At 40.1% G+C, this 26,558-nt stretch overlaps 1 protein-coding gene across 1 annotated transcript; it reads left to right on the top strand.

Annotated features, from left to right (window-relative positions):
• The first annotated feature begins 24,376 nt into the window (after window positions 1-24,376).
• Window positions 24,377-26,266, top strand: LOC125486918 (probable G-protein coupled receptor 139). Its single transcript, XM_048616478.1, has 2 exons — window positions 24,377-24,545; window positions 25,362-26,266. The coding sequence occupies exons 1-2, from the start codon at window positions 24,377-24,379 to the stop codon at window positions 26,264-26,266; spliced, it is 1,074 nt and encodes a 357-aa protein (XP_048472435.1).
• The last annotated feature ends 292 nt before the right edge of the window (window positions 26,267-26,558 follow it).

Genomic DNA, 26,558 nt, shown 5'->3' with positions numbered 1-26,558 from the left:
TTATCTGTCAGTTGCGGGCTGATGTCACGTCCAGGATGATCGGCCTCTGTAAGAGGTTGTTTTTGGAGTCGGATTTCAACTTGAAGAGATTTATAGCCGGGCGTAAGTGCGACGCAAAATGCGATGTAGGGCGCGGGGATCGGTGCATGAGCAAAAGCAGGGTGGGGCGGGTGTCAATGCATTCGTCAGACGATGTTGCCAGCTTTGCAGTTTTTTACGGCTTCGAACTGATGCTAAATCTTCAAACACAAGCTTAGTAACGATTTACCATAAGGACTCAAAATTCTCCATAGATGCAATTCGTATTCGTGGACAAGATCAATCTGCTGCAGGTGGCAAGCCCGGCTGAAATTTTGACAACATTGGAAATTTCTTGGAGTCAGTTTTGTCAAGATTTCTTAATCGTCCCCATAAAGAGCAACTCTAGCCTCCGATTTAACAAAGACGATTTTCACCTTGGGATGTCTGTATCAATGGTTGTTATTCGCAACACCATCTTTAATGTAACGATCTATGTATCAGAGTGAGCCGTTCAACATAATGATCTGATCTAAATTTATCCCGAGGGACAAAAAGGCGGGGGGGAGTGCTGTTTAAGATAATTGTTTTAAATGTTAGATATTTATTCCCTCCCTCCTCTTTTTTTATGACGCAGTGATGTGTCGTTCGTGTTCAGGCGTGCCAAAACCTGCTTGAAGCCTGTTGTCTCCATAAAGCCTCATTTGTCCTCATTTCAGTCGTGAGGTGAGGCTGACCTGGGTCTGGATGTTCTGATGCACTGCAGTTGCCCAAAGGTTCTTGAAAATCCTTCATGGGAAAGATTGTCTTATCAATATTGCATGGGAAAGGAATTGAATTGCGTATCGAGCAATTACTTATATGATTTCAATGGTGGCAATGTTTACATCCCAATTTAGATAATAACGATACCGATAAGTTACATGACTGAAGCAAGCAGACATTCGTCCTGCAAGAGGGTGCAGTCTGTATCGGGTGTGGCGCTACTTTGGCATCAGAATAATACCATCTAAACATTCATCCTTCAACACCATCCATCTCATCTTCTCCTGTATCCTGACAACTCAGCATTTTTCTCCAAGATTTTGCCTTGTCTTCCACTATTATACCGTTCTGGCAAGCGTATAGTTGTGATTCTGGACACAAAAGTTCAGGATTGTTTGTGGAACTTTGCTAGTTGGAAAATCAATGATGCGGGCAGACGGAGGGAGAGAAGGAGAGACAGGGCCTGAGAGACCGTGGCTGGCAACGAACAATGACTAGAGTACAAAGTTGTAAGAGCTGCTGGAGAGGAACGGCGAGGACCCCAGAAAGGGGACGGAAGGAGCGGGATCACGATGGGAAGGACGACTTCCGGAGCCACGGGCAGTGAAAGGCCAAGGACTGGAGGCAGAGGAACCAGCACAGCGTCACACAGAGTCGGAGAGACAGAGGCTGAGGGAGTGGCGAGAATAGTCCCTTAAAAGGGTATCCGCGGAAAAAATTCCGTCGGCTTCGAACTGGACCAGCTAGAATGCATCAACTTGAATGTGCAAACACTTGGATTTGAGCAAAATGTGGAAGTTTAACAGTATAAATCTCAGTCTTCTGCATTTTTAAAATCCAGTACTCTGGATAAGGAAAGGGTAACTATTTTAGGGATGCGCTTTACTCAGCCTGGGGAAAATTGAAACAATCTCTCCGAGTACCGTGGCTTAAATCTAATTAAACTAATTCTGGTTCTTGCAGGCCTTTTACTATAAAACATAGACCTGAAATTCTCCCAGCGCAGAGTGCCAGCGGCAAGATTTTGCAAAAGCTGAGAGTTGAGCAATGTGTGGGAATTTAAGCAAATGCGGGAGGGAGACATAGTTGTGTCTTGTTCGGGGGCCATTTTTGAAAAGGGCTGCTTTGTGTTCGAGGTACTACTGGTTAGATCTAAGAGCGGGCCTACGTGAATACCAGGCTTTGTTGAGGAGGGCGAGCAGCAGCAAGCTAAGGGTAAGATAAGACATTCTTCCCCTCAAGCTCGCTTGTTGTTAAAGGGACAGACATAGCAATCAATGGAGTGGTACGCTCGTCCTGTCAAATGTGAGAGATCAGGGAGCAGTCATTTGTCATTCGCGACAATGTGTACAGGAAGTGGGTCTGCTGCAGCTCCTTTCGGACGATCCGGAGTGGCAGTTCGAAGCACTGACGAGCATACAACAAGCAGAGAGTGAGATAGATAGTAGTTTCAGGGAGGTAGTCACACTGCATAAATAGTCAGGTAGATGAGTGACGGCCAGGATAGGTAGGCAGATCGTGCAGGAGTCTTGTGTGGCTATCCCCCTCCCAAACACTTATACTGTGTGGGATAATGTTGAGGGGATAGGCTGTTATGGAAAAATAGCAGCTGCACCCAGGTGTTTGGCGTCATGACTGGCTTTACTGTTAAACAGGGTAGGGCAAATTCCAAGCAAGCAATTATGATAGGGAACTTTCCAGTCAGGGGCATAGACAGGCCTCCCTGGTATCAGGATCAAGGACATTTTGGAATGGTTGCAACAAATTCTCAGGGAAAGCATGAGAATTCAGAGGTTGTTGTACACCTTGGTACCAAAGATATAAATAGAGAAATGGAGTAAGTCCTTCAGAGTGAAAATAGAGGGGTAGGCAGGAAATTGGAAAGAAGGACCTTAAGAGTACTAACATCTGGATTAATCCAGCTATCACGCGCTATTGAGAGTAGAATTAGGAGGGTAGGGCAGATGAGTATGTGGTTGAAGAGTTGAAGTGGAGTCGGCGGAAGAAAGTCAGAATTTTGGATCATTGGGATCTCTTCTGGGACTGGAGTGACCATGCAAGAGGGACAGGTTGCATTTGAATTGGAAGAGGATCAATAGCCTGGTGGGGCTATTTGACAGAGCTACACGGGAGTATTTAAAGTAGTCTGGCGGTGGGGGGTGGGGTGGGGGGGTAGCGGTTGGTGGAGGGTGGCTTGGGACCCTAAACAGTCATGAGACAAGGGAGAAGGCTGATGCTGGTACAAAAGTTAAAGACAGCAATTTAAACGGGCAACGCAGGCAAAAGTATGGCAGGGAATGAGGGAAGAGTAATGAATTAACCTGCATTTCATTGCAACAGGCTGAACAGGTAAGGTAGATGAACTCAGGGTATGGACGGGAAAATGACGTTGGCATATCACAGCTATTACAGAAACATTGCTGAGGGAGGACTGGCTGTGTTCAAAGTCTTATTGCAAAGTGCTGAAGACAATGTGCTACAGTAGATATAATTTAGCAACTAGGCAGTACTTAATTAGCAAACCCGAATTTGCCAGCAGCTGCATTAATAACCAAGTTTAAAAAAAAACTATAGAGTTTGCAGAGTGCCTCCCTATTTTTCCTTTAATCTGTCAGTAGAAATAATCTGCCCTGGCATTGCACCTTTCTGAATTAACGACCCACATTGGACACATCTGTTCACTGCCTCATTCCTTGAATATAAGGCAACATCTTTAACGATTAGACCTAATTTGCATTTGAAAAAAAAACAATGTTTTGAGTGTAGCTGTTCCTTAATGTATTTCCATAATAATATCTAAACCATAGTGAATTTACAAAACAGTTTTAATGATATTCCCTTTCAAATTCCAATGCAAAATGCTTGAACTGTCACATAATTTAGAAGGCCTCAGAATTTCTCCCATTTCAATTACATTAAGCTTGATCTCAGCATTTGTGTAAGATGTACCTAACTGGATAAAATACGGCTCTGACAGTTATAATTAAATTGTAAGCATTAACTTCGGATTGCATATTAGGTTTGGGTGATGCAAGTACTGTTTATATTTTCTGGGCGGTTTAAAGAGGTCAATTAAATAAGAAGGTGAACTCACACAGGTTCCACATGAGAAACCCAGAGACAAAGATAATTAGGTATATCAAAGCATAGCCAAGGAAGAACAAAAGAATACAAAAGGTAATCAATGGAGGAGGCTTGTTTGGATTGTTAGTTATGTTGTTACAAGCTTGTCAAATAATTAACAGGCAATACAAATATTAGCAAAGATGGAGTGGTAAGCAGAGTTCACGTTATTACATTTTTCTTGTGTGTGACTGGTAACTGTTTTCACATGCTATGGGACATCTGTGCAGTAAATCGACAGAAAGAGCATGAAAATATCAGGAAGGATGGCTTAGCTATGGAGTGACAGTGAAATATCCATTATGACTTCAGAGACAACATAGACTTGAGGAATTAAATCTCCGTCTCTTCCAGATATGTTCTAATTCCTCTTTTTCTCATATCACACTAGTCTGTGATTCGCAATTTTTTGTTTTGTATTTGTGTAATATATTGATTTCTCATTTCATGTATTATTCAAATGTTGATTTTTACTAAAACACGTTAAGATTTTAAACTATGCATGCCCTCCTCTGAATACAAGATATTGATTTGTTTATGGCAACCGATGAAGCACTATAGTAGTGCTGGCTTTGTTCAGAACAATAGAAAGTGCATATTAATTGATGTGACGCACCAATAATTTGGAAGTCTGGTATACATAATTGTCATTACAGTAATAAGGATTTGCATATAATGTATCATTCAGTTCTGTGGTTGATTCGATTTCTGTATAAACTAATGGTTGCATCCCAGTTGTGAAGAATATCATTCCATTTGGTAGTACGCTGCAGCATAGCTCGCTGTTTAAAGTGGTATTCAAATTACCATATCCTTCCAGGACAAACTGAGTCACAATGTTCACTTTTCCCAGATTAACTGGATGGCACGACGCCCGTTCATGAGTTTCAGTAATTTACCAATAACTGAGATCTGTTTGAGGTAACCATTCTCCCACAAAACAATTTTGAAGCTGCCAAATTCGCCCTCATAGTGAGCAGGAAGAGTGAGAATGGATAGAGACAGAATGAATTTATTGCACATTGATCATCGTTTGTTTGGAGTTTAATTTCAGAATTATTATTAATAAGTAATGTCAAATTCCTGGGCTTCACATGTTTAGGAAACCAGGGACAGCATCATTTTGTGGTTAAAAAAAATACGAGGTCATTTCCATCATAACTTCCAATACATAAATAACCCGCAGCCACCAGTTTTACGTGCATTGATCTTGATTTTGGATATTTGTGTAACCTGTTTCTTTGTTCTTTTTTCCCCTTACAGCCAATTCATTGACAATTGCAATTCTTTCTCGTGGAAAGTGTGGACTGTCCAAGTGCATCACAGCATACCTGGTGGCTATGGCAGCAACAGATCTATTAGTGCTAATATTTAGTATAATACTGTATGAAATCAATGACATTTATTTCCCAAACTCCTTCCTGAACTATTCAATCATCTGCAAACTAAAACACGTCATGGGATTTGTTGCTATTGATTTATCAGTCTGGTTAACTGTCTCTTTCACGTTTGACCGATTTGTGGCTATCTGTTGCCCAAAGCTAAGAGTGAAATATTGTGCTGAATATACAGCCACAGTCATTATCACAACAGTGTGTGTGCTATGTATTTTAGAAAGTGCCCCTATTTATTTTGCATATGAACCTGTGAACACAATGATACATCTTGGTATTGCAATTTAAAGTCAAGTTTCTATACCACAGAGGGCCTTTACATATTCTTGGACTGACAGTATTTTAACGCCATGTGCCCCATTGATCTTGATTTTTCTATTCAATATTCTGACCATCAAACTTATTTTAGTGGCTAGTAAGATAAGGAAGTCTGTTCGGGGTAGCAATAATATTGAGAAGCAACATGACCCAGAACTACAGAACTGAAGAAAATCCATCACATTATTGGTCGCTATATCAGCCAGTTTCATTCTTCTCTGGATGATTGCCTATTTTTATTTCATATGTGTAAACATCACAGATGCTCAACATTTCGGCAATGACTTAGGCACATCCTCTTGCTGTAATGGGGCAGGTAGGCTACATGCTTCAGCTTTTCAGTCCTTGCACGAATACTTTTATTTATGCAGTGGCACAGACAAAGTTCAGAATAGAGTTAAAATATTTACTTTGCTATCCTTTCAATCTAATTATAACATGCATCAATGCCTCATTATCATAACACATTCTCACAACTGACATCACAACAACTGAAACAATTATACCATATTAATTCATAACAAGCTAAATGGTCATATGCATCTTTGCTTTGATTGTTAGCATGAATCATTAATACAGTCATAGAGTCCTACAGCACCGAGACAGGCCCTTCGCTCCAAACTGCTCCACGCCGACCAAAATGTCCATCTACTTGAGCTCAATTTCCCTGCACTTGGCCCCTGTCCTTCTAAGATAACAAGGTCTGGAGCTGAAGGAACACAGCAGGCCAGGCAGCATCAGAGGAGCAGGAAAGCTGACGTTTCAGGCCTGGACCCTTCTTCAGCTCCTCTGATGCTTCCTGGCCTGCTGTCATTACTCTTTATTCAAGTTCTACGCTGGAGTAATTTCTTTAAATATGCTTGCACAACACGTGTTGTGAAAACATGTGTTTTCTTGCCTTATTAATTTCTGTTTTCTACCCAAACCTTATGTAGATCCTGGTTCAATCCTGCTTATTGTCCTAATGCTGTAATTAATTAACAGACCCATCATTCGATATATTCCTAGTTTCAGCAATTCCTAAATGACCTTCACACTTTAATTTTATTTTTTCCCCTCATGATGGTTAGCAGACATGAATACAATATTGATATCTATTTGTTCACTCACATTATCTCTTCTGTTTCGAATGGAACATAAAGTCACACAGAGGGCCTTTGGTTTGCAAACTAAATTGATATGACGCACCAAACTAGTTCTTATAACTATCCCTTTTCTACGAGCGTCACTTTTCTCTTAGATTTGTGCACTGCATCATTTCCTGTCGCCAGCATTTTATTATTTCCAAAATTAACAACCTTCTCATTGACCTTGACTTTACTCTATGATATAAATCTAGATTCTATTCTATACCAACGCATTTATCTTAAAATACCTTTCTATTTTGCTAATTACACTGTTGTCAAGAAGAACAGTCTGGTATGTCTTCCTTAGGAGACTGGTCCATCACTTCACATTCCATTTTCCTCTGTAAATCACACTCTCAAAAAGACGCATTTCCTTCACACCAGTCTTTAAGCCACCCATTCGTCCCTGTAATTTTACTTGCCTTTTCTTAATTTGTACTTGGCTCTGGTAATAACATACAGAGGACAGCATTTGAAATTCCACTTCTTAATCTGAGGCTTAGCTCCTCAAATGGAGGAATTGTAGCAAAAGAGCATTTTTTCCGACATGGTGAATAAAATTCACTTTCTTTTAACATGATTATGTAAGACAAAAGACATTAAACAAGAATTTAAATTTTAAATTGTGTTATACCAGTTTTAAAAACCTGAAGGCTGATTTCGCAAAAGCAGACTAGGCACATCCATTTGAAATATTTCAGCGTTTAACCATTGTCGACATTCAAAGAGGATATTGAATGTTTCAATTACAGCCCGATTATCCCTCCATTGCCCACTGTCCACCAAACAAAATGGGATGGTCAATACTACAGCCTAATGAATGTTAAGATTTGAAAACAACAAATTAAATCATAAAAGAAATGTGACATCAGACAGTGAGATATCAGTACTAAACTAAAAGCTTACAGCAGAAAACAGTTCAGGGTCAAAAAATAAAAGCAAATTTGAAATCAAAGAAAGCACATGACAGAATACGAACAAGCAAAGTCCGGGATAATCTTATGATTGGATATCATTGTGTGAAAGCAAGAGGATATAGATCAGTAGATAACTGCCATTAGACCAAATTATGCAGCATAATGTTGAGCACATAGGTACTTTTTTTTTCTTTATTCACTCATGAGATGAGGGCGTCGTTGGCTAGGCAGCATTTATTGCACAAAGGACACTTAAGAGTCAACCACGTTTCTGTGGGTCTGGAGTCATATGCAGGCCAGACCAGGTAAGGATGGCAGTTTCCATCCCTAAAGGACATTAATAAACCAGATGAGTTTTCCCCCATCAATCGACATTGAACTCATAGTCATCATAAGACTTTTAATTCCAGATATTTACTGAATTCAAGTTCCACCATCTGTCATGGTGGGATTCAAACGCAGGTCTGCAGAGAACATTATCTAGGTCTCTGCATTATCAGTCCAGCAACTAATACGAATAGGCTATTGCCTCCCCAGTAATACATTAATTGATATATTGAATCTTTACTCAACAAAGAAGGGAAGTTGTCTTTTTTTTATCAAGGAAAAATGGTCTGCAAAATTCGATATAATATGTATAATCAGAAGGCCATATTCTGGATATTAGCTTGCTTGAGTAAGTCAGTGTCTTGCCTTTTGTTTGGAACTGCTAACTTAAGTAAGATAATATCGTTCACTTAGTTTGGGGAGAAGCATTAGTCTACATGCCTGTTTACGGCTTAAGAGCAGTATCAAATCCTCAAATGAAGTCAGATGCTCCTTTAGTTACCATCTGAAGCAGGATGTTGTCTGCATAATTAACAAAAATTGAATGAGTCTGAATTTAGTGTTATGACATATCTTTAGTGGGCATGGCAGGAGGCAAAATACCACATACGATTTATAATGTCAGGTTTCTGATATTGCTATGAAAAAGGGAAAGGGAGAGGATGACTTCAAAAGGGAAGAATACGAACATGTTGCGGCCTTACAAATGGAGCACAAATCCCAGCATGCAGTTAAAGGATGTGGGTGTCGGACCAGGTGACGGTGCTAAGGATTAAACTGAGGACACGTTTTTTTCAGTCATAGTTTTGTGGATCCTTTCCAAAAAGGCAGACATCCACAGGTTTATAATACAGCCATCAGTCATTGCGTACAAGGATAGATTTTGAGTTTTTATGCAATCAAGTTGTATAGCTATGAAGATAAGTAATTGAAGTGGAAGCCCAAGATGAATTATGACAATATTGTCCGGCTTAATGCCTTTGACAATTTAGGAAGTTCTATTGCTGAATCTGCTTTGCATTTTCTTATATTCTTCTAACATTTTTGCTTCTGATCATTCAAATATCTTAATTTTCAGGCTCAAGTATTTAGTGACAGTGTCTATCTAGTATTTCCAATGTATTAATTTGCTTTACTTTCAGTCCTCTTTTAATTTAATACATGTCCACTTCCCACTTACTTCTATCTTTCTCTAATTAATGCTGCATATTTTGTTTTCTCAAAGCAGAAGGCAAAAAAAAAGTTCATAAGAATGTAGCAAGCATGACCTGAAGTAGGTCACAAGAGGGCTATGGACAAATTTGATAATCATTATGTTAAAGATTTAAATATAACTTTTAGTTCAGGCTTCTACACTACTTGCATTTCACTTGAAAGCTTTAGTGCTCCAACATTTGTTTATGTTGGCCTTGAAATATAATTTTCAACTCAGCAGCCATTCTAGCAATAAAAAACAGAAAATTTGAAATAGTTACAATGTTATTCCATGGAATTTTTACTTGTTGTGGCAGCTTACATGAGCCTACCTCTTGAGAGAAACAATGCTGATTTCCAGTCTCTTGAGCCAAGTAAATCAGCATCTCAGCATTTACTGAGTCAAGTGTTTTTAGAATTATACACACTTCTACTGGAACGGGTCCAATTCTTCTAAACTCACATTACCATAGAAAATTACAAAGATAGAAATATAGGAGCAACTGCTGCTGGGTTTGACTTTTTTTTTGTTTTTGGACTTCAAGGACGATTAAACAGGTGGTCCAAGGAGTGGCTGATGGAGTATAATTTAGATAAATGAGAGGTACTGTATTTTGGAAAGGTAAATCATGGCAGGACTTAATGATAAGGTCATGGGTAAGTCCTCGGAGTGCTGCTGAACAAAGAGACGGTTCATATATCGTTGAAAGTAGAGTCGCAGGTAGACAGTTTGGTGAAGAAGATGTTTGGTATGCTTGCCTTTATTGATCTGTGCATTGAATTTCGGAGTTAGGAGGTCATGTTGTGGCTGCATAGGACATTGGTTCGGCCACTTTTGCAACACTACGTGCAGTCCTGGTCTCCCCTTGCTATAGGAAGGATGCTGTGAAACTTGAGAGGGTTCAGAAAAGATATACAAGAATGTTGCCAGGGTTGGGGGTTTGAGCTATAGGGAAATGTTGAATATACTGGGGCTATTCTCCCCAGAAGGTTAGAGGCTGAGGAGTAATCTTTTCGAAATATATACAATCATGAAGGGCATAAATAGGTTGAATAGCTGAGGTCTTTTCCTCAGTTTGGGGAACCCAAAACTAGAGGACATAGGTTTAAGCTGAGAGGAGAAAGATTTAAAAGGGACATAACGGGCAACGTTTTCATGCAGAGGGTGACGTGTGTATGGAATGAACTTCCAGGGGACGTGGTGGAAGCTGGTACAATTACAACATATGAATAAGAAGGATTTAGAGGGTTATGGGCCAAATGCTGGAAAATGGGACTAGATTAATTTTGGATATCTGGTCAGCATAGTCGAGGTTGATCAAAGTATCTGTTTCCACGCTGTACAGTTCGTTGACTCTTTGACTCTAAATGCAGCAGAGTAGATGTATGTCAAGTAGTTCATATAGCTACAACTGCACTTCTGTCAGAAGGTCTCATAGTCTTTGATGTTACATTATGATTTTTTTTCGTCCTCAAACAGGAAATTCACACCCATAAAATAATTCTTTACATTTGAAATCCTCCATCGTTATTCGTATCCATAGACAATTATCTATAATAATTATTATCCATATTATTCTACTTAGTAAGAACATCATGTACTTACCACATTGTAGTAAACAGAATTACAGAGTACTTCTGTTAGATTATAATGAAGGATTACAACATCCCTCCATGATGCTTTTGTTTTGTTTTATTACTGCATTAATCAAATATTCTTATTTGCCACCTTAAGAACTTTTTTTTTCATATAGACGGGCAATTTTTAATGATGTGTCCATTTGGATACCAACGTCTACTTCCTTATCCACAGATATTTTTATTTCTCAAAATTTATAGCACATACAGGTATTCACAAGACGCACACAGAGACACCTCTCCACCTTTCCACATAACAGTGTAATTTGCACAGGAATCAATCCATTGGACATTAGTTACAGGGAATTAATGGCATGTATATTCTATGGTAAATATATTGTTTACCACAGCGACAAAATTGTTGCATATGCTTGATTTTTGATAAGAAAGAAGAAACATTAGCTGTTATAATCGAACATCATGATGTTTTACATGTCAGAGAGTCACAGAGTTATACAGCACGGAAATAGACCCTTCGGTACAACCAGTCCATGCTGAACATAATTCCAAACTAAACTGGTCCTACATGCCTGCTCCTGGCCATATCTCTCCAAACATTTCCTATTCATGACCTTATCCAAGTGTCTTTTAAACGTTGTATTGACATCTACTACTTCCTCAGGAAGTTCATTCCACGTGTGAACCATCCTCTGTGTAAAAAAATTGCCTCTCTTTTCTTTTTTAAATTGTTCTCCTCTCACCTGAAAAATGCACCCCCTAGTCTTTAAATTCCCCCATCTTATGGAAAAAACAGCTACCATGAACTCTATCTATACTCCTTATTTTATTGACTTCTTTAAGGTTGTCCCTCAACATCCTACTCTCCAGGGAAAAAAAGTTCCAGCCTATCTATGCTTTATTTATATACTTGGACACTAATTATAAATGACTGCGATAAACAGGAGGATTCTGGGACTAAGACAAGTTCAGAAATAAAGTTCTTGGATCAAAAAAGCTAACGTTGTCAGGTGGCCTGTGCAAATAAATTTGTTCATAAAAACACAAAATTGAGATGTTTAATCCAGTTTAGCTGTGAAAAATACTATGTGATAATATGATGATGAAGTGAAGGATGCCCAGTAATTCAGAAGAATACATCCACACTCAAGGGACTGATGTTGATTAAGTTTTAGACAAGTCCAGGAATAATGAATTAGAAAGGCAAGATCCTTTGGTTTGTGCGGTGATTCTGACATTAAGAACAGCCTTCTAGCTTACTTACATTTAAATTTCAGGCGTTGTATCTGCTATTACAACACCATTCCACACTGACTAAACCCGACACTTGCATAAAATTATTACAGTGGACTTGTAAATGTTATAACTTTTTTTTTTAAAAATCATCAGAAAAGCAATTACTTTTTCCTTCACTATGCAGCATGTGAAAAAAAATCTGTGTCAAGATGGCTATAATCCAAAACATTATATTAACAAAGGGCTGCATAAGAGGGACTGTGCTCACATTTTAATATGAGGACTAGCAAAATACTTTGTTGCATGGAACAAAAAGAATAATAATTTGCTTTAAAATTGCCTGGGGAACGCCACTGCCAATTCACGTGATCCCTGGCCAATAGCACATCAAGCAAATCTGTGTTATCATTTTAACTAATGGCAAACAGCATGAGCATTCTGGAGCCACTTGTGTATTCTTCCAGATATAAATGAGAATTTTGTTTGTAAAGGAACAACTAATGTGCAAGTTTGTAAGACGAAGAGCAAAAATATTTCCTCAGAGAAATGGGTCAACCAGTTATCATACAGATTGAAAACATATACTACCCAATTCTTGCAGTGATTGGAGTACCTGGTAAGGCATTTAATATCATTATTTCTCTCGCTATCAAGCTACATTATCCTGCTGAAACGCCAGGCAATCGTAACTGTAGAATTGATGGTGATGTTCTTGGCCAAGGATTAACATATCTCTTAACAGATGGCAGTTTGCGCTCACACTAAGTTTCAAATGCCCTCTTCTTTTATACCCTTGATGACCTGTTGATTTCTTACAATAGGATTGGTCTGAGGCTGTCAAAACCATCAGATTTGAATTGGTTGGGCTTTGGTATCCAGGGCCTGGTTTAAATTAATTGGCTAAATTCGAAACCTGTTGTTTTGGTAAAAATACTGCTTTGCCTGCTAACAGTACACCCCTTTGATACAAATGTTTCATTTCAAGAAGTCTCTGCCTATGTTAGTCAATTACACTGAGTTAAATGTAAATGAAAAACAGACATGGTCTTTTATCAGTGTAAAACTAATCAAGATATTCTATTCTGTCCTCAAGAATGTCTTTTGTCATTCTCAAATTCAAGTCTGTGTATTTATGTCAGGTTTGTGAATATTAGCATGGTAAAACATTGAATTGAAATTTCTATGACCATACGTTTCTTTTATACAGTGGGTGTTAAATGCCTGGAATGCACTACCAGAGGAGGTGGTGGAGGTGGATAAAATAGCAACATTTCAGAGTCTTCTTGACAGATATATGAATAGTTCGTGAATCAATGGAAATGGACTGTGTAAATGCGAAAGTTTTTTTTTAGTTTAGAGAGGTATCATGAGTCAGCACAGTCTTGGTGGTTCAAAGGGCCTGTTCATGTGCTGTACTGTTTTTTTTTTTATCTTTGTACAATGTGACTAATAGTGTCGTAACAGTATGAACTATAAAGAATTTAATCTTATTTTCTTAAATATAATGATAAGCCAAATAAGACCAACTCTCAAAATACCTTTGCAAATGCAAAAAGTAAGTTGATGGCCTGGGAGCCAGGGTTCACATTCTGGGGATGCAGTAATTCCATGTGATCTAAATTTGGTAAACAATATGCCATGCTAAACGCCGTGCTGAAGTCCACATAGACAAAGTTGATCACTGTGCCTTCATCAATCTTCTTTATTACGTCTTCAAAAAATACCCCTTTCAAGTTAGTGAGTCACTGTTGCCATGCACAATGCCATGTTGACTATCCTTAAATCAGTCCAGGCCTTTCCAAATACATGTAAGTCTTCTCCCTCAGAATCATGTCCAATAATTTACCCACCACTGACGTCAGGATTATCAATCACTCGTGCCCTGGCTTTTCCTCACTACCTTTCTGAAATAATGACACCACGTTAGCCAACCTCCAGCCTTCTGGCACCTCACCCATGGCTATCGACAATACAAGTATCTCAACAAAGGGCCCAGCAATCACTCCCCTAGCTTCCTCCAAAGTTCTGGACAACACCTGATCAAGTATCGGAGATTTATCCAACTTTATACATTTTAAGATGTCCAGCACCTCCTGCTCAAAATATGGACAATTTTCAAGATAGTACTGTGTATTTCTCCATGTTATCAAGTTCCATATTCTTCTCCACAGTAAGTACTGTCACGAAACACTAATTTAATATCTCACCATCTCCTGTGGTTCCGCGCATATACAGTCTTGTTGATCTTTAAGGGGCCCTATTATTTCCCTAGTTACTCTTTTGTCTTCAATGTATTTGTAGAATCTCTTCAGATTCTCCTTAAACCTATTTGCCAAAATTATGTCATGTCCCCTTTTTACCCTGCTTATTTCCCTCTTGCGTATACTCCTACTGCTCTTGTACACCTTTGGAATTCACTCGATCCCAGCTACCTATTCCTGACATAAGCCTCTTTTTTTTTTGACCAGGGCTTCGATACCTCGTCATCCAACATTCCCTGCATCTACGAACCATGCCCTTCGCACTAACAGGAGCGTTATGTCTCTGGACTCTTGTTATCTCATTTCTGAAGACCTCCCACTTTTCAAGCATCCCTTTACCCGTGAATAGCCTCACCCAATCAACTTTCGAAACTTCTAGGTTAATACCATCAAAATTGACCTAATCCAAATTAGAACATTATATTTTAGATAAGATCAATCTTTTTTCCATAGCTATTTAAAAACTAATAGGATGATCACTAGCTCCTCAGTGTTCCCCATTGACGTCTCAGTAACTTGCCCTGACTTATTTCCCAAGAGAAGGTAAAAGCTTTGCTCCTATAAAAATCTAAAGAACTGCGGATGCTGTAAATCAGGGGAAAAAAAAACAGAAGTTGCTGGAAAAACTCAGCGGGTCTGGCAACACCTGTGAAGGAAAAAAATCAGGGTTAATGTTTCGGGTCCGGTGACCCTTCTTCAGAACTGATGGTAGCTAGGAAAATGCCGGTTTATATGTAGAAAATAGCGAGGGGGATGGGGTAGGGAGTAAATGATAAGATAAAGGATAGAGCCCAAAGAAAGAGAAAAGCAGTTGGATAGACAAAAGAATTGATAATGATTTGGCTAGGAGGGTGAATAGCTATTAATGAGGAATGTTGGTAACAGACAACAGGTAGTGCGTAATGGCAGACTATGTGATAACAAGGACTGGTGTGTGGGGTAGGAGGATAGGACATCGGAGAGTTTAGATCCTTAAAATTATTGAACTTAATACTGAGTCCGGAGGGCTGTAGGTCCCTAAATGGAAAATGAGGTGTTGTTCTTCCAGGTTGCGTTGAGCTCACAAAAAAGGCCCCGAGCTTCCATTTGTCTGCCACTTTTACACATCACCCTCTTCCATGGCCAACATCTCTCTCTCAGGCTTTCTGCAGTGTTCCAATGAAGCCCAGTGCAAGGTGGAAGAACAACACTGCATTTTCCACTTGGGGACCCTACAGCCCTCCACTCTCAAAGTTGAATTCAATAATTTTAGGGCCTAAACTCTCCCATGTTCTAGCCCCTACCCCACACACCAGCCCTTGTTATCACATAGTCTGCCATTACGCACTACCTATTGTTAGTCACTAACAGTCCCATTAACAGCTATTCACTCTCCTGGCCAGATCAGTGTCAACTCCTTTGTCTATCCAACTGCTCTTCTCTCTCTTTGGCTCTATCATTTATCCTATAATTTACCCTGTACCCCATTCCCCTCCCTATTTTCTGCATATGAACCAACGTTTTCCTAGCTACCATCAGTTCTGAAGAAGGGTTACTGGACCTGAAACGTTAAAGCTGATTTTTTTTCTTCACAAATGCTGCCAAACCTGCGGGGTTTTTCCAGCAACTTCTGTTTCTGTTCAAGTTTTGCTCTTTCTATATTAGATACATCCAAATACTGAATATGAATGCAATTTTTAGTCATTAAAGGGCATGGGGAAAGGGCAGGAGCAGAGAACTGAGTTTGACGATAAGATATCATCATAATGAATAATGTCATCTTTTTGAAATGAAAAAGGTCAACTCCTGCTCCTGTATTCTATCTATCACCCGCTTTATGAATTACAATTCCAATACTCATAATCCACCAATTGTGTAATGCATATTATTGCGTTATCACCTCTTACTTTTAGAAAGTGAATAGCCAACATGTCACAACGTCAAGGCTCGTGATAGATACAAAAAGACAAATACTTTTAAGAATGTTCAGCACACTGACCTTAGCCTTCCAAACATGGATGTAGCGCAGTTTTTTATTTGATAATTGGAAACCATTTTTCGGCTTTCTGTCAGTAAAAATTGAACTATTGTTGATGTTTTCACGGGACCTTGAAAGAAGATTCTTGAAAATTAATCAGTGCTCATTCTCTTTTTCCCATACAAGTAAACTTGCAGTATGTTGTATTGTTGCTCACCTCACTGGCCCTGAAGCTGTGGACAATTTACACTATTAAAATATTGTCTCGGGCAGTAGTAGTGCAATTTTTTTTTTTTACAGTTCCTGAACCATATCTGTTATTCATATATGTGTAAGTCAACGTAAGTTATCAACACTTGAACATTGAAAAAGACATTGAGAACTGCATAGTTTACCATCGCACGAAAAATGCGAAATCTGGAGACTTCCAGGGTTCACAATACTAACGTTTCTTTCTATGAAAGTAATAGAAGATGAATTGGGTTTTGTAAAGCAAGCAATAGCTTCTGACATGTTCCTTTCAATGCCCTAATTAGGCAATGCAAATTGAAAGCTGTGTGGACAACACTTTATCTCATACTTTCCATATGAATTACATGAAACAGCAACTTCACATCAGTATTTCAAGTTTTTTTATTGGTAGTACAAAGAACAAAGAAAATTACAGCACAGGAAAAGGCCCTTCGGCACTCCAACCCTGCGCCTATCCAGATCCTCTATCTAAACCTGTCGCCTATTTTCCAAGGATCTGTATCCCTCTGCTCCCTGCCCATTCATGCATTTGTCTAGATACATCTTAAATGACGCTATCATGCCCGCCTCTACCACCTCTGCTGGCAATACATTCCAGGCACCCACCACCCTCCGCGTAAAGAACTTTCCACGCATATCTCCCTTAAACTTTTCCCCTCTCACCTTGAAATCGTGACCCCTAGTAATTGAGTCCCCCCACTCTGGGAAAAAGCTTCTTGCTATCCACCCTGTCTATAGCTCTCATGATTTTATAGACCTCAATCAGGTCCCCCCTCAACCTCCGTCTTTCTAATGTAAATAATCCTAATCTACTCAACCTCTCTTCATAGCTAGCGCTCTCCACACCAGGGAACATCCTGGTGAACCTCCTCTGCACCCTCTCCAAAGCATCCACATCCTTTTGGTAATGTGGCGACTAGAACTGTATGCAGTATTCCAAATGTTTTCAAATCAAAGTCCTATACAACTGTAACATGACCTGCCAACTCTTGTACTCAATACTCCGTCCGATGAATGAAAGCATGCCGTATGCCTTCTTGACCAGCCTATCGACCTGCGTTGCCACCTTCAGGGTACAATGGACCTGAACACTCAACTCTCTCTGTGCATCAATTTTCCCCAGGGCTTTTCCATTCACCTTATAGTAAGTAAGTATACTGGTATACTAAGATAGTTGTTCTGTTAGCACCCACTTCCTTATATTATTGGTCACAATGATAATCTTGGAAATCGATTTGATTAGAAAACTGTTTGTTCCTTTTGAATTTTGTCTTGAATTTCAAAGGGATTTTGCAATATTCACCTTGGTCAGTCAAAAGTCATTAAGACCAAGAAATTCGAGGGGACCTACGTGATCTTGCGTGCATAAGACAATGAGTATGGAAAGCATTCCTCCATGCAATTACGAATTATTATTGAACACATCAACGTTTTAACCACAAGCTGTAAGATAGACAAATGCTGTGAATGACATACTATGCAGAAAATTAAAACACACAAATGGAGAGGGAGACTACAATAAAAAGAAGAGTATGACGGCATTCAATGATCTAGAAATTCAGAAATATTCAGAAACTGATAAAATGAGAATCAGTATGTATAACATCCATTTTTCTGTGCTGGAAAAGGTAATTTACTCAATTAAAATGTATGATTTGGCCAAAATATTATTTGCGGAGAATTGGATACCAGGAGTGCATTGTTGGGCTAAAATTGCCTAACGGATCAAAATGATTACAAGGCACATGCATTTCAATATATAACTAATTTGTTTAGTTACAATACTTAATACGTATACGAAAGAATAATAGTTAGTTTAGTTTAAATAATGTTCATTTACATATATGTTATAAATTTAAATGATTAGGTCAAGCTACTAGATATACATTTAAGAAACGAGCCTCACAATGCCTTTCTGTTCGTCGTGGACTTCAACATCAGGGGTACTGGACCTCTATCTCAGATTCCACAACACTCGTCTGACGAACCCCAGACTGATGGTGAAAGTCCAGTGTGTGGGGCAAAGTCCCTATCTTAATACTATTCCGAATGATATGTGCTGTATTGTCATTTCGTCTTCCTTTCAGTACTTTTCCAGGCACAACATTGTACAGAAAAGTAGTTGAAAACATCCCTAGGTGGCCCCGTGATAACTGCATAAAATAATGTTTTTTTTATAAAAGTCCAACGAGTAGTGCAAGGCCCGTGATATTAATACTGTTCTGAAACTGATGTTACACGTGCTGTATCATCATTTCGTCGTACTTTCTATTCCTGATTTTCCTCTGCTCAGAAAACAAATTGAAAACATCTTAAGATGTTAACCGCACAAAAAAGCAACTTCCCACAGGGAGTAAAGGTTATTCAGTTAGCTCCCAGCCAAAACAGACAGTGCTTTTACATTCGGTCAATTTTGATATATTTTTCCAATTTGCTTCAGATGCTCACTGTCATGTCCGAATATTCCTTAACGATTGAATTTTAGCGGTCTGATTTGGAGATACCATTTTTAAGCCCAACACTTCACACCTTCAAAACATATGTTCAAAACAAATTATGAAAACCTTAGAAAAACACGTACATGTTGTTCAAGTACAGCAAGTTGGTTATTCATGCAAGGAAGTTAATACGGCATTGCAAAGGTATATAAAACAAGAAACAAACAATTAACATTTATATAACAATTGGATGCCATTAGAACGAGATTACTGCTGAAGTTTTAGGAGACGACTCCTTAAATATGACGCACAAATAGGACGCAGCAAGGGTTTCTAAATTGTCCACTAGCCGAATCAATTGATGATGGCTGTAAATCAAAACAGTTTCTTGCCATAAGAAAATTTGCCAAATACGAGCAAATATGCTGATGCTGTGCAAGGATTTGATTATGCTCTGTTCACGTCTAATTGCATAATAGATAACATAAATTTTGTACCCAGTTAAGTTGATGGATGTTTCCTGTCTCACTTATCATTAAGATAGACAGTATGAGTGCACGTCGCGCACACGCATGGTTATGGCCAATTTACTGGATGAATCTATCATTGACTGTCAAATTAGTCCACATGCAAGCATCCTTGTTTTGCTGCTCAGTAATGGTTCAAAACTGAGGGAATGGAAGGGACACATTAGACCTTATGGCTGTTGCGTGCAATCATCTTCCTGGTGGGTCTCATTGTTCTTTTCCGTTATTTGCCATGAAACACGATTGTCCACAATATATTCCTATTTGGATGGTACAGAGTGATAATCTGGCACGATATGTGATGCTGTGTACTATTTGAAACCAACAGAAGTAGCATTACATACTGTGGCATTGCAATTAGTCTTTAACAAATAACGCTTCAGCGTAAAATTGGCATGGGCGAGTTGAAAAATTCTTTTCAAGGCCACTGGTGTCTGGATAGCAATACAGTGATTATTTCACGCCATTGTCTCATTGTAATGACATCCAATTGTTATATTTTTGTTGACTGTTTGGTTTCTGATTTTATGGTACTATGTAATGTCGTGTAGACTGTAGTGCATGTGTAACCAGCTTGGAGCAATTGAACAATATGTATATGTTTGCATAAATTTTTCATAATCCGTTTTGAGAAACCAAAGGGTGTTGTGTAGTGTCTTAAAATATAGCTCTTGCAGATTATATGTTCGGCTAATTTCAGCACTGAGATTCGTCTGGGTGTGATACATTTCACAAGTGGCGTTATCAATAAACTTCCAAACCATGTTAGTCAAAAAGTAATTTGCTAAATTTCCATGGGCTAATGCTTTGGTCCACATGGCAGATAATTTAATAGCTTCATTGGTTATTTGCCCAGACTTAGCAATATTATTTTGCAGAAACTCAATATCCATGGACTTTAGCACATCTGTTAATGTCCCTGCCCATCTCGAACAGAGGAGAGTTCAGCCCTCCTATCTCACTCTTCTAATGCCAATTGTGTGTATAAAAGGCAGCAATGAGGAGTTCCAAGGTTTATCTCTACCGTCACAGTTAAAACAATATATAGTTTGAACTTCGGTGTCGTACAACCACTGAAAATAGCGTAACCATATGGCTTTTCGTGGACCCTGAAACATGGCCCACCACAGTGTCACTTTATGGTGGTTTGCGCCCAATTATCTCTGTAACATTTTGACGTAATAATCAATCATTATTTCTAAAAATCACATTTCACTATTACTGTCACTCAGCATCTACCTTAAGTGCTGTGTACAGAAATTCATTGTCATACTCCAATTGTGGAGTAAGGCTAATTATCACATCAATTTATTGCAGTTAATCAAGGGTGCTGAATTGTCCACTTAATTTGTCCGGTAACCTGGGAGTCTAGCGTGGGCAATAACCAGGTCTCACAAGAAGGGTACAAGTATAACACAGTGTGGGGCTGGAGAAACACAGCAGGCCAGGCAGCATCAGAGGAGCAGGAAAGCTGACGTTTCGGATTGGGGCCCTTCTTCAGAAATGGGGGAGGGGAAGGGGGGTCTGAAATAAATAGAGGGGGGTCAGTGATAGCAAGTAAGTAGTGGTGGGGAATGGTCAGTGAGGTGGGAAGAGCGGGTAGGTGGGAGAAAAGACAGACAGGTTAATGAGGCGGGGATGAGAGGGGGGCTGGTCTTGGAACGAGGTTGGGAGTGGGTAGATTTTGAAGCTAGTAAAGTCCCCATTGAGACCATTGGGTTGTAAGCTTCCAAGGCGGAATGTAGGTGCTGTTCCTCCAGTTTCCAGATGACATTGTCATGACACTGGAGGAGGCCCAGGATGGACATGTCATCCAGGGAGTGGGAGTTGAAGTGGTTCGCCGTGAACCGAGAGTAAGTGCTCTACAAAGCAGTCTCTGGGCCTTCGCTTGGTCTCACTGATGTTGAGGAGGCCACATCGGGAAAAGTGGATACAATAGACCACATTAGCAGATGTGCAGGTGAATATCTGTTTGATGTGGAAGGTTTTTTTTGGGGCCTGGGACCGAGGTGAGGGGGGAGTTTTATGGGCAGGTGTAGCAGCTCCTGTGGTTACAGGGAAAGGTGCCGGGGGTGGTGGGGCTTGTGGGGAGTGAGGAGTGGATAAGAGAGTCATGGAGAGAGCGTTCCCTCCGAAGGCATATACAGGTGGGGAGGGAAATGTATCCTTCGTAGGGGTCAGATTTCAGGTGGCAGAAATGGCGAAGAATGATGCATTGAATCCAGAGGTTAATGGGGTGATATGTGAGGGCAAGGGGAATCCTGTCTTTGTTTTTATTGTGGGGAGGGAGTGTGAGGGCTGACGTGCGGAAAACGCAAGAGATGCAGTCGAGGGCATTTTCGACCACTGAGGGAGGGAAGTTGTGGTCCTTGAAATACGAGGACATCTGGGATGTTCGGGAGTGGACGCCTGATCTCGGGAGCAGATGCAGTGGAGGCGGAGGAATTGGGAGCAGGAGATCGCATTCTTGCAGGAAGGTGGGTGGGAGGAGGTGTAATCAAGCCCACCAACTCCCACAGCTATCAAGCCCACCAACTCCCACAGCTACTGATATCTATTTCAAGCCCACTGACTCCCACTGCTAACAAGCCCTCTTCCACAGCACCTCCCAGTTGTGAACCACTTCAGCTCCCCCTCCCTCTCCCTGGACGACATGCCCATCCTGGGCCTCCTCCAGTGTCACAAAGATGCCACCAGGAAACTGGATGAACAGCACCCCATATTCCTCCTTGGAAGCCGACAACCAAATGGTCTCAATGTGGACTTTACAAGCCTCAAAATCTTCCCACCCCCCACGTCATCCCAAGACCACGCCCCCATCCCACATCGATGACCTGTCCGTCTTCTCTCCCATCTATCCGCTCCTCCCACCTCACTGACCAATCCCCACCACTACCTACCTACACTCACCTTTACTAGCTTCATCCCCGCCCCCCTGACCTGTCCGTCTTCTTTCCCACATATCCGTTCCTCCCACCTCACTGACCAAGCCCCACCACTACCTAACCGACACCCCCTCTCTATTTATTTCAGAGCCCCCTTTCCTTCCCCCATTTCCGAAGAAGGGTCCCGACCCGAAACGTCAGCTTTCCTGCTCCTCTGATACTGCCTGGCCTGCTGTGTTCATCTCGCTCCACACTGTTTTATCTCAGACTCCAGCATCAGCAGTTCTTACTATCTCCAAGGGTATAAGTATCATTGCATGCATGAAGTTAGCATATTGCACCGTTCGCTCGGTGGACAATTAAAATTGTCTTGTGTTCAGTAATCAGTGTCACAACTCCCACCTCTGGATCCCATCACTTAGCGACAGTGTTTCAGCAATGACAGATCGTTTGCTACACAATGCAGGAGAAATCACAGGTGCCACAGTGTTCGGCACATCTTGAGTCAGCTAGAAAACGTTTCTGCTATCGATTTAAGATCTGATATTCATCCCACCCTAATCGAGAGATTTATTTTACTCCTCCATCTAGACATACCAGTATACTTTTACTCTGTGGTAATATCCAATAAGTGACCTCCTGTCCATGAGTTAACCCCTCTCTGGGATTGACTGGCTGGTTAGGATCATGAATCTCCATCATGTCCTCATTGCCGAGGTGTGATATTTTCACCTCATTATGGCTATTGATTAACTGTCCTCGGATATTACCTATGACTTTGTTACTCCTATTTTGGGTGTCGGATTTTCAGGTCCTATTCTGCTTGGGACAGCATCTGAAACCATCCTTTGAATGTGTGCATGTGTGACAATAGTTTATTATTTTGCTTAATAAGCCCCTTCATACGTTCTACCAACCCCGCTGCCTGTAGATAATAGGAATTGTGATGATCCATTGGATCCCATTGTCAAGAACCGATTGCTGCACTTCTTGTACAGTGAAAGGTGACCAATTATCAGTTTGCATTTTCATTGGCTCCCTACATCGTAAAATCGGTTTGCTTTTACACAGGAGAACAGAAACATGAGGCCCAAATAAGTGTCTACCAAGTTCAAAACATACTGACGGCATTGTTACAAGGACCATACAGTCCAATTGGCAGGTAAGGTCAGGTCTTGCGCCTCTATGAGTGGATGCTAAAGGCCTCTTCTTCATTCCACCTGAGGGCAGGTATGGCATTGCTCTGCTACTTTGTGAGTAATACCAAGGATAAGAAGAATCTCTCACTCCACAGCACGTTATTTGGTACCTGAGACATCCAAATATCCAAATTAGGTATGTGCCCACGAGCCAAACAGCTTAAGCACTTCTTCTGTAGTTAGCCAAACAATGTGTATCTTTGTAAATCAATCAACTGTGACATTGTGCAAACCATTTCAGAGATGTTCCTGGTATGGTCATCAACATGATACAAGGTGATGGAGCATCATTGCGCTTCTTGAAGATCTTCTTCCACAATGATTGCTCACATAAGGGCGTCCATTTGTCATCTATTTGTTGCACTGCCATATTGTCATCCAAATTGCCATATCGTTGGCAACGAGCCAGAAGTCATTGAAAACATGCTCCACTTCACTTCTGTTTCTCAGGCAAAGACTACGGATGTTAATTGCACCAACTGACTGAAGCCATCCATGCCTTGTTCTTCTGCATTGTCTGCTTTTGTGGCTTTCCATTGATGGTTTTCATAACCATAGGTTGCAGCAATATTGAGTCATCCAGGCATATATTTCTTTGTGTGCTTCTAAATGTTAGAAAGGAAACCCCCATTTTATTGGCTAACCAGGAATAGGGCCAGGTGGGGGGCTGCTTCAGCATCACTGGAATGTATGGCAATCTCTTTGTGGAGACTCGAAAATCTGTTCTGCTCCTTAGTTACACTTTTGTGATTTATATTTTCAATTAATTATAGAGCTCTGTTGCGCTAGTTCCACCTTGTTAGTGGTATTTTCAGGCAACATTCAAGTCATGTTAGGGAGTTATGGCCTTAAAAGAATCTCATCTGTTCCAGTCACACCTTCAGGTACCCAACAAACTGCTAACAGTCTCTACTCAAACGCAGTATAACTTTGGGCGATTTCAGAAGTCTGCGGCCAAAACCCGAGCAGCATTTTGCTGCAAAATCCAAGCAAGCACATTGTCTGTCACAGGTACATACAGTTCTAAGGTTGTTTCAGTATACAAGGAGTCAGAGGAACTGCTTGAGCAAGCGCCTACTTAGTAGCTTCAAAAGCCCTGTGCTGTAACGGGCCCCATTCAAATGCTGACGTTTACTGACTGGCAGCGTAAATAGTTGGCAGAAAAAGTGGTTAAATGAATCACGTGCCTTCTCCAATAACCTAAAAGAACCGCAAAGTTTGACCATGAATTTCTGTTTATTTCTATTTCTTGAATGATTTGTGATAGAGATGTCTGGCCGCAGGTCGTGAGACTAGACTCCCTTTATTGTTTCATATTACGGTCTCAGTCTTTTTGATGGAATCAGCTGTGAGATTGGAATGTGCTGCTGGAGTATCTTTGCCGAATTTCTGCAGTGCATCTTGTAGATGGTGCACACTACTGTTACTAAAGGTTGGTAGTGGACTGAGTGGACGTTTGCGGATGTGACGCCAATCAAGCAGGCTGCTTTGTCATGATGGTGTCAAGCTTCTCGAATGTTCATGGAGCTGCATTCATCCAGGTGAGTGAGTAAAATTCCACCACACTCCTGCTTGTGCCTGTAGATGGCGGATAAACTTTGGGGAGTCAGCAGGTTAGTTACTTCGAACAGCTTTGCCATTTTTGCTGCCATATTCTCAGGAAACAGTGAATGAATGCATTTCATTGCTCTTTGTTAATTATCTTGAAACAGAGTTGTTGTACGATTAAGATTAAGAACGAAAATATGAATTTTCAGTCAAACTATTTTTGTCTTACTATGTTTCAATTTTGATAACTTTACTAATTACATTTTCTTTTCATTACAGCTAATATAGTCACAATTTTTATTCTTTCCCGTGGTAAATGCGGACTCTCCAAATGCATAACCCGTTATCTGGTGGCGATGGCAGTAGCCGACCTAATGATCCTGATACTCGAAGTAATACTGTACGAAATTAAAGATGCGTATTTTCCTTATACATTTCTGAATTACACTCCCATTTGCAGTCTCAACATGGCCTTACTTTTTATTTCAATTGATTGCTCCGTTTGGATAACTGTCGCTTTTACCTTTGATCGATTCATTGCTATTTGTTGTCAAAGACTTCGAGCAAAATATTGCACTGAGAAAACTGCTGCTGTGGTGATAATAGTTGTGTTCTCATTAAGTTGTTTGCAGAATGTCCCAATATACTTCATTTATGAACCACGGGAGTTAATTGACAATGTTCCATGGTCCTGTTATGTGAAGTCAAGTTTCTATACTTCACCCTTATGGATAGCATTTTTATGGCTTGAAAGTCTTTTGATACCATTTCTTCCTTTTATTTTTATTTTAATGCTCAACTGTCTGACCACGAGGTATATTCTTATGGCTAATAGAGTGAGAAGTGTTCTCCGAGGTAACCATAGTGCGGGTAGTAATAATGACCCAGAGATGAACAATCGAAGAAAATCCATCATTTTACTGCTCGCCATTTCAGGCAATTTTATAATGTTATGGATGGTGATTTTCATATATTTCTTGATTGTGCAGTTTGCAGATGTACAATTTTTCGAAACGAGTTATAACGACTCTTTCACCATTATGGAACAAACTGGTTATATGCTTAGCTGTTTGAGTTCATGTACCAACACATTTATTTACGCAGTGTCTCAGAGAAAGTTTAGAGAGGAGCTGAAGAACATGACTAAACATTGTCTGACTCCCATTACTCGTGTAATCAAATAAATTGAGCAGCTTACTGAGTCAAGGGGCAATTTTATTCTCTCAAAAGTCACCTAAGCCTTGCTTACTCAACTGTCGCGTACAAGTAGGCGTCTCAAAGGCATTTGGAGCTGCAGCCTAATTTCTATGTTCGACGATTTAGTCTATGGTCTGAAAAATACATCAGGTAATACGTCATTAAAGGATTTAGTCACTGTGAGTGGAGACTTAATCTGTGTGAGACACAAATGGAATGAGCATAGCTGTGAATCTGTTTAAATGGAAGAATTTTGATGTAACATTTTTCCAAGTTCAG

This window comes from Rhincodon typus, chromosome 35 (genome assembly GCF_021869965.1).
Source record: "Rhincodon typus isolate 14 chromosome 35, sRhiTyp1.1, whole genome shotgun sequence".
NCBI lineage: Eukaryota > Metazoa > Chordata > Chondrichthyes > Orectolobiformes > Rhincodontidae > Rhincodon > Rhincodon typus.
The sequence above is the reverse complement of the archived record's forward strand: the minus strand, read 5'-3'. Positions and strand labels throughout refer to the sequence as shown.